Source organism: Cloeon dipterum, chromosome 1, assembly GCF_949628265.1.
Source record: "Cloeon dipterum chromosome 1, ieCloDipt1.1, whole genome shotgun sequence".
NCBI lineage: Eukaryota > Metazoa > Arthropoda > Insecta > Ephemeroptera > Baetidae > Cloeon > Cloeon dipterum.
The window spans coordinates 28,106,053-28,115,642 of NC_088786.1; the positions used below are offsets into that span (position 1 = coordinate 28,106,053).

At 37.4% G+C, this 9,590-nt stretch overlaps 1 protein-coding gene across 3 annotated transcripts; it reads right to left on the minus strand.

Moving 5' to 3' along the window:
* Positions 1-400: 400 nt before the first annotated feature.
* gzl (godzilla E3 ubiquitin protein ligase) lies at positions 401-7,905 on the minus strand. 3 transcript variants are annotated; one of them, XM_065491980.1, is made up of 9 exons: positions 7,725-7,905; positions 5,057-5,270; positions 4,225-4,417; positions 4,060-4,162; positions 3,647-3,755; positions 3,412-3,586; positions 2,339-2,532; positions 2,124-2,277; positions 401-1,663 (listed from the first exon to the last, which is right to left on the minus strand). In XM_065491980.1, exons 2-9 carry the CDS (start codon positions 5,258-5,260, stop codon positions 1,458-1,460), a joined length of 1,338 nt encoding a protein of 445 aa, XP_065348052.1. In that variant the 5' UTR covers positions 5,261-5,270; positions 7,725-7,905; the 3' UTR covers positions 401-1,457. The 3 variants fall into 3 exon arrangements, with proteins under 3 accessions (XP_065348052.1, XP_065348043.1, XP_065348034.1); XM_065491971.1 differs by having other exon boundaries at positions 401-1,666; positions 5,057-5,267; positions 7,725-7,900; XM_065491962.1 differs by having other exon boundaries at positions 401-1,666; positions 7,725-7,900.
* Positions 7,906-9,590: the final 1,685 nt, after the last annotated feature.

Sequence of the window (9,590 nt, forward strand, 5' to 3'; positions counted from 1 at the left end):
ATGTAGCAAAAAATATTAATAATTTTCTATCCAAATACTCGTTACAACGTCTTCCAATATCTTCAGTTTATCATCAAAATGATACTTTTATGGCTTGTATGCCACGAAATGATTAAAAATATACAGGGGGATGAGGTGAAACCCCCACCTTAGTTTTACATATTGAGTCCCAGTCCCAAACCGTCACCTCCATCATTGAAAATCCCGTCTGAAATTCTCAACCCTTGAGATCACGCAATAATCATTTAATCCAGTCTGCATACCAATTCAAAGATCAAAACTATAACTACTTACTCTGGTGCTTGAAGCATCCAGAGTTAACTGTTTTGTAAAATAGTACATCCATGCTCTCAAGCTACCAACAAAGAAGTTGAGGAAGGCGTAAATCAAACTTGTGGAGTAAGTCTATTTACAACATTTGAACGTTTATTTTCTCATTAGCAATCATGGTACAAAGAAGTTTGCATTTAATAACATTTACTTCCTTTTAAAATAACTGCTGAAATTTTCTTCCATTCAGATTAGGCAAGTTGTTTTTCAACTCTTTAATGATTATAGAAAATTGGTGACAAACTAGCTGCAAGTTTGTATTTCAACAAGGCCTTAAATTAGTCATTTAATTATAATATAATATGCTGTTTTAAATATGAGTAATAAGCACATAGCATTTTGTTCCAATTTTAAACGACTGTAAATTTGCTTAAAACTGTGATTATCACAATACAGGAAATCAATAAAATTTTACGGACTTGTGAATGAAGAGTAACTTGAACCTCAGCGGAAAAAGCCATGTACATTGAGAACTTAGTATTTTTTTCTGGGCATAATAGGACAGCTTGGTATTGTAACTATGGTCCACTTGAGCCGATCTTCACAAAAATTTAAATTGCATGCAAGAAAGGTAACAAACATAAAACTATCAATTTTATACAAGTTAATAATTAATCACTTTAATAAAATTGATCACTATCAGAATCACCGAGCACCTTCACCATTTACTCTCAAGACTCAAGAAGGGGCCACCTTTCATTTTCAAAATAATGGGCGCCCTCTTCTCGGGTGCCTCATTCTTTTGCTGCCTTGATTGTTTTACGTGCACTCACTGGTCTCTCACATGGAGTCAATCCATTGGGAAAGGGGGCAAAGCGAAAAACTACAACTAAACACATTTTCCAGTTATGAAAGGTTGTACTATACATTTGGCAACTAAAGGACAAGACGAGAAGGTTAGTGTTACAGAGAGTTGGTTAAGAGGGATTTCTTTCATCTCAATGTGTGTTTGAATCAGACTAGTCCAGCACTTTCCGGTGCTTCTCACAAGGTCAACAACTGATATCTTTGAAACCAATCAGGCTTGTGCCCCAACTAATGAGAGGGATTTACACACATCTTCTCAACATTAAAGAAAACGTAATCACACAGCTCTAAGGTGTTGTGAAGAAAGACCTGTTTTTTATTTAGACGATAACGTCATTTCTCCTGCTCGACTGATCCTCAGGCTGTGCTTCAGCTTCAGGGTTCACTTCATGGCCAATCTCCACAGGTCCTCTGGCTGCGGCTGAGGTGCTTGCAACAGGCACTTCAGAGGTCACCACGATTATGGCCGGGACGCACTGCTCGCTGTTGATTGAGTGCTCACTTGGTGCGTTTGTGGTGGTAAGCTCTTCTGAAAATAGGAGATTTACAAATTAATGCACTGATTAACTTAACGCAAATTTTATATGGAGGAATATTGCAATCTGTGATATCTATTTCATCAGCTCCTTAATGGCGGAAAGTTGGCTGATTAGTTCTTACAGTTAGCCGAAAACAACTTTCATTTCTTTCGCCCAAACAAAGCACAAGGAAACTAATTAAACAACATAACCATTGACCACTAAAACATATAATGCCTAGCCTAACTTGTCTGGATATTATCTAAGAGTCCATTAAAATACTATATGCTCAATTTTCAATAGATTTTGTCATTAGCATATATCTAAAGCACTGAAAAAATGAAAATTGCAAAACAGGACAGTTGAAAGCTTTCTTGTGCACCTAGGCAAAAGGATAGGAAAAGGCAGTATCAGGTTTTTCAAATTTTGTCAGCAAAGATGTCGGTTCTAAAATTCTAAGTGCCGCACCTCTGTCTGAACTGCTTGTCTGGCCTTGGTTTGCAGTTTCTGCTGGTGCAGGTGCTGTGGTGCTGCCTTCTGCTGAGGAAACTGAAGTGCTGTCCTCAGAGGAAGTGTTCCCGCGTCTGTCCCGTCGTCTCATGGCCCGGCGGAATGGATTGTCCTTTAATTATTTAATCATATTATAATAACCTGACATAAAGGTTTACATCGAATGTGCTTACTCTCTGTCTAGAAAAAGTGCCTCCAGTTGTTCCAGGATTGGAAGGAGAACGTACTAAGGGAGTGTTCTCATCTTCAGTGTCACTGTCCGTGTCCGACATTACCCTCTCATCTCGTGCAAAAACCTTCCGTTTGCACACTGGGCAAACTCGGCGTGACTTGGTCAGCCATGGATCGATGCACTTACTGTGGTAAGCTGCAATCATGCGAGAATACCTGATTAAGCCAAAAAATCTTGCGCTTTAAATTACTCCGGTCAGTTGTCAAATAACTAATGAAACTTAAGGTTCTGAACAGATATTTAAAGAGATCATACAAGAACATTTAGGGATGCTAAGTATAAGTTTCAACTAACAGTAAATTTAATGAACTTGTGCGCTTATCAAGGATTTCATGAATATTGCCAGGCAAAAATTGTTCACAAGAGAGATTAGATGGAATAAAATCCCTATTATTTTCTTAAATTGGCACTGAAAACTTTATCTTTGGAATTTCTTGCAAGTGTGGTTATTTTTACATTTTGGAACTTAAAATTAAAAAAGATATTCTTTTAAAGTCTTCAAGGAAAATATGAACCCAGTTAAAAGATAATTTTTTGGACAGCAAACAATTTTTAGAAACGAATTATTATTAATATAACATGCTGCAGGCTAAAACCACAATTGATGTCAGGCCATGTGACGTCGTGAGATAAGGAATCAAAAGAAAATTGTAGCAACTACCAGTATATTCTACAAACGTTAAGGAATGAAAAAAAAACATCTGTACAATTTTAGTATATTAGCAATAATTTTTATGATTAAAAGTTAATAGTAAAATATCATTTACTGGATAACCTTTTGAGGATAGTAATAAAATTATAGCATCTAAAATGATAAATTTGGACAACGCAAAAAGATCTCAATGCTTAAAGCCAAAAAAGAATTGCAACTCAAATTATACCAAAAATAAGCTAAAAATCCAACCAAAAAAGCATTTGAATGTTCCAGCCCCTTTTAAAATGCAATGCTCAATGTCTAACTATTTTTAACATTAGCGTGTAAGGAATTTTTTCAAAGTATTCATAATCCCTTACCATGAGAGCATGGCAGTATTCTCAGTTTGTCCCCGTCAATGTAGTCCTCCAAGCAAATGGCACAAGTTTCATAAGGGTCTCCTTTCACAAACTTGGAAGTTGGAATCTGACGAAGGGACGAGGTAGGCAATCTGTGGCGTTGCCCTCTTCTGTAGTCTTTTACACACTTGACGATCTGATCAAGAAAATAAAGTTAGTCAGTAAACAGAGCAAAAATTAAACAGCTTCATCTTACCGCGAACGCTAAGGTTACTAAAAAGCATACCCCTACAACTACTGCAAAAGGCAGAAGCAAATGTGTGTTGATGTCGAAAGGGAGATCGTCATTTATGAGAATATAATATCTGAAACAAAATAAAAGCATTCACATAAAGAGAGTATATAGACTTGAGACAAAGCATAGCTGCAACCATTGTTTTTGTTATTTGGATATTTTAATGTTCAATCATGGAACCCAAGTGAGCAAAGCAATTTAATTTTATGCAAATATACTAAATAACGTTAAGTTGGTGCTCTCATTAAGAAACAAATTCAAATATTGTATTTGGAATAAACAAGCGCGACCTCATTGTATCAACAAGACGAGATAACTTGTCAAACGTCTGCATAGATGAGTGATAAGCAGTAATTTGAAATTGTACTACATACTCGCTATCAAACTGATAACTATCTCTCAGCAGCCATCCAGCCTCCTCGCTCACGAACACAGATGGGATGTAAATATCAGCAGAGTAATTGGCCGACATGATTTCTGCAAATTTAATCAAGCTCAATTAGCACAGGATTTCACAGCCAGGAATGCTGGTTCTTCACCAATTTCGCTAGAGTTGACATTGTGGACGATGACTGCGTCATAGCCAACACGCTGGGCATGGCGTACCTTGTCTTCAAAGTTGCAGTCATACCTTCTGATCAGGGCGATCCACTTGCCTGTGTAGTTCAAATTGTCAGGCGGTGGACTCAGGGAGGGGCATCCACTTGGAGGATTTGAGTAGACCAACAACCCCTGCGTTCCAAAGAAAAATGAACATGCATAGTTGAGCAGTTTGGGGATGGATTCCTGGCTGCCCAATGTCAGAGAAGGTGGTTAATTTAATTTAGTGACTCAAAACGCTTAAATTGCTCAACGGGCTGGTAGGGGGCGCCATTTGCTGGTTTTTGCACCTATCCAGCAGCTTCAGGGACAAATTCTGGTATCTCATTGCGGGGAGACGAAAAGTTGGTCACATCGGGCCCAAGCTCCACTGCAGCCACTTGGGTCCCATATTTTCCACCCTTCGCTGTCATTGGGGCCCGGTGAGCTCATATCCCACGGGATGTGCAGAAGTTTATAAAAACAATTGTCGATAGCTTATCATCCTTCCCAAGAAAAATTACTTCATTTTGTTATCTCAACCATTTCCTTGCATGTGTAGATAGTTTGCTATCGCAGTTACAACTGCGAACCTGTTTATTTCAATTGCTTTAATTATTACACGTTCATGGGGTATACCATAAAAATTTAAAATGCACCGAATAAACCACTAAAAAGGGGGATGAATTAATTTATTTGTTTCATCAAGTTTTGTGATATTAAGCAGCCATTATAAAAATTAAAATTTCACGATTGATTTCGCGCCAAAATAACCTAAACAATTTAAATTACCTTCAATCCCTCAAAAGGAAGCCTTTCGCCAAACCTGGCGGGGAGGTCACGGAACGCGAGATCTTCAATGGGCTCGTGTGTTTTGCGGTTGAAGACAAGCACGTCAGCGCCAGCCAGGGCGGCATGACACAGGATGACCAGGCTCACGATGGCCACCATGTAGATAGCAGTGATGTGGCGCGGCAACGGACTCTGCGGATACATTCTACAGCTGCTGTGACAAAACAGAGAGCAAAAGGTCATTTAATATGACCTAGTAAAATAAAGCAAGTCAAATGATCTAGTAATAACGTGAATCCTCTGAAAAAATGATCATCTCCAGAAAAAGTTTCTCGTCAATATTTTGACTTTACATAAAAATAAAAAATCCTATAATGACGACTGCAGTCGTTTCGATCCACTTCAATCCATAATTAGAATAGCTAAGATTCCTTTCAACTAGATACATGTGTCATCATTTCTCTTTCATTTCAACACCACCTGATACTTTCAATCTCGAAGACACATTAAAATTTTGTTCAAAATGTGAGCAATAAGAGCTTCAAGAATATGGTATTGACCGATTTTCTAAAAACACTTTTTTGTAATGTTAAAAGTGGGTTAGATAAAACGAAAACAAATCGAAACACTTTATCTAGTATCAGCAGCTCACTGTATGGCAAGTTTGGTGGAAAACGTGCGAGCAATGGATTAAAAATAATCAGTTGAGTCTCATTTGCGGTCGCAACAACATGATGGATGTTGCATGTTTTTCTCTTTCGTTCTTGGTCAGGATTTGAAAAATGAAACTTGTCGCAAGGCAAATCAGGTTTTTTGAGAATGATCCCACCATTCGTTTGCGTTACTTGTCTTCTGATATATTTAAACTGGAAGATCAGCTGCAAGATCATTTCTCTCATGCTTGCAGCAAACGAACGACCTTGGCGCAAAAATATTATCTGTACCTGCTCTTGCCCACAGTATTCTCAATTCAATTTTATGTTATGCAGTACAAAATACATATTATGTAGCACGCGACGTTGTTATTTTCCCAAGAAAAACGGAACTTAAATTGGGTTTGACACTCAAATTAATTTATTGTACAAGGAAAGATAAAAAATGTTTAATTAAGTTATCTTGGAAAGAAGTCCATACTTCAAACCACTCGCAAATTAAAAAAAAAACCTGAGTATTGTGCAATTATATTTAAAAAACATTCATGTGACCTTGTAAAAATACACAATCATTCAAATTGATGATATTTAACTCAATTACAACGGTTGGAAACACAATTATAAAAGAGGTGTTGTTGAAAAATAAATATATTTTCCTGGAACTTTCCGGAATACTGGCTCTAGATAATTATTCAAATTATTTGTTTACAATATTGGACTATGTCAAACAAGATAGTGAGACTTTTTCAATTAGTCAAAAATCCAAGATAATGCTAACAATGAGACAACTCACATTATTTATGCATCAAAAGAATTCTATAGTATGTATATTATTAGTGTTTTTCACGTTTAATATCAACAAACTTTGAAACAAATGACACAATGACATAGTTTTCCATAACATTGCAAACATTATGGAAATCGCTTCAGTTCGATCTTTTAGCCACTGATATTCTAGAGACTGCGAACGGATAGGATGAAACTGTCTTTCACATTTAATTTGGTTTAAATTTTTCTGACGCCGACCGTGTTTACGAGTTATGTTAGGTATTTCCCAACCTTCAGGGGAAAAATACTGCCGCTGAAGAAAAACTAATATAACATTATATTCTATGATGCACAACTTCTCAATTTGATGGAGTGGAAAATTTTCAAGTCTAACAACATAATATAAGTACGTATTAACCAACATAAGACCCAACAACTTTTGCTTATATATTTTGGTGCTTTTTTAAAAGAAGCAAATAACATTCCATCAATATCTCATTGGTGTCTGAGGAACATTAGAATGTGTGCATCATTAAACAGAGCATGATCATAAAATAGTGTCATTATGATAATAGATAGTGTGATTCATGGCAATTACTGTCACCTCTTCTCGTAAGCAGAACCCTTCTTTGTCGTTTTTCTGCTGGTGACTAATGCTAAGGCAAATCGTTCTACAATTGAGGCAATAATATTGTTGTGGGAGGCAGCACGTAGTTTTTGCACGCGTTAATTCAAGACTTTGTACGCACTGAAGATACAGGCAGACGACCTTGGAACCCATTAGCGACGCTAGCACTAAACGCGTGAAATATATGTATTCCGATAAATCGTGGTATAATGCACGAATGATTTGAGCATGTGACCGTCGGTCACAGCTCACGGCCACAAAATGGAGCGTCTCGCGGATTGGCACCGTCGGTCAGTAAGAAACCTCTGGCAGAGGTCGCCGACACATCGTCTCGGTCGATTTTCAGTGCAAGGCCTGGGTGTCAGGTGCACCCATGGATGTCACACTGGCAAAAAAATAATGGATGCATTATGAAGCAATGACACCTTGTTTTCGAGACGCAATTCGACTTTGCAGACGGCAGAATTCGATTTGTTTCTCGTCGAAATATCCCTTTACACTGAAACCCTATCACTTAAGTGCTGTGTGGGGGTTTAAGCGGGGGGACAGGTGTTTTGGGGTGGCGAGTGGATCTGCAGACAATCAACGAAAATATGATAGCCGTCGAATGATCACCTACCCGTTGGTCAATTGACGACCATGGCTGCAGTTGTGCAGCTGTTCTCGCACTCAACACGCTACACACATCACTTTTCTCACTTGAGATCCGACTTAAAATGATTCCTATTCACTATGAGTTCGGGAGGATCACTGGAAGAGACTCGAATTCGACGTCGACATGACCAAAGAGAAATAATAAACACTCTTTCACCACTAATTGGATTAGTTTCGGTTTATCCCCGCTGGCGCCACTATCGCGTCTCCAGCAGTTTACCGACTGTTGCCAACCCAACGGATGGCTAACCATGGCTAACATACCAACTGGGGAACTTTTATTAAAAATAAATTATCTTCATGATATAATTATATCATATCAGAAGAAATGAAGAAACAGCGTAGTTCACATTATTAGTCTATTAAATTTAAAGAATGTTGAAATTATTTTTATCAGGATTTCTTATGGGCTCTAATTTAAAAATATGCTTAATGTTTGGTTAATCATGAGATTTATCACAATTTGGTATTAAATACAAAATTTTGGTATAAATTAATTATAGTCACGCGGTATTAATTAAATAATCACTCTATATAGCCAATGAGTAAAAACATCCACTGAACTACGTCTAAGTAGAGGAAAAATTGTGCAAATCTCAATAACCAACACGAATTTCCTTATTGAATGAAAAAGGCAACAATAAATTCGACAGCGAAAATTTGGACATTTTTTGTTTAGCGATATGCGCAATATAATATCTGCGCCTACCAGGACGATATGCAACGCAATATACACGCGTGTAGTGCGTGATGCATAACCTCTGTCATTATTATGTGTGTCACTCCACGCACGCGAGTTAATTTTCACTTTACTCATATCGCCTTGACTTCTTATCGCACTGCACGCAACAGGAATATATTTGCATGGCGCATGCTTATCTGATTGTGAGTAGCTTTCATCTTTTGGCATGCAATAAAAGCCATCTGGAATATATACTCTTCATTATTTGCAAAAATTGTATTCATCAAGATGAATTAATAATCTAAATAATGATCATTCACGGTGGGAAAATGCAATTAGCATTTTACACAAGAAAACGACAGACAATCATTATTCTGCTCGTAGAGACATTTGCGAACAAAGTTTCCTCGCTTCTAATGAAAAGAACTCTCGTTGATGCAAATGACAAATAAAGTGAGCCATTGTTTCTTCCGCTCGACCGTAGTCTCATCAAATTATAACGTTCTTCATTTACCTGTGGCGCTACAATTAAGTAGCAACTCATTGCGCAACTTTTTGGGCCGCGTGCTTCCCGTCCCGCCACATGCGAACAGCACAGCGCATCTTCTTCCGGAAGTTAGGGAAAGTGCAAATTACTGTTGGCCCCGCACGCAATTAAAAATAACAAACATAATAAATAAAAGCCTCGTTCCATTGATCAGCGAATTGAATTCCCACGCACCGAGAATTTCCCTGGCCGAAACAAAAGCAGCCTAGTTACTCTATTGCTTGTTAAGAGGAAAATTAATGCAGGTGTTGAACAGTCCGACTTTGAATCCGGCAGGTGCATTTGCGTGGAAATGAGAAAGGGACTGAATGAAATATTCTTGCTTGTGATAAAAAGTACATTGCGGTGTCGAAGAAAGTCTTCCCATAATTTTTCTTCAAAATCAATTCGATCATTCAAAGGTTAAAAAATATTAGATATTCGCATTTATCTTATAAATATAACCTATAAGACTGATATTTCCGAGCTCTTTATTTTATCAAACGTTTTAGGATATCCCTGCAGCACAAAGTTTTTCATATATTTTTTTCATTTCAATAGTTCCCTCATAAAAGATAATGATAAATTTTTATCCTCTGTGCAAAATTATGTTTTTAGCTGAA

Coding starts and splice junctions, on each gene's coding strand:
- gzl (XM_065491971.1), bottom strand. CDS start 5,260: ATGTATCCGCAGAGTCCGTTGCCGCGCCACATCACTGCTATCTACATG. Junction 3,756..4,059: donor AGTTATCAGTTTGATAGCGA/GTATGTAGTACA, acceptor ATTTTGTTTCAG/ATATTATATTCTCATAAATG. Junction 2,278..2,338: donor GCACTTTTTCTAGACAGAGA/GTAAGCACATTC, acceptor AAATAATTAAAG/GACAATCCATTCCGCCGGGC.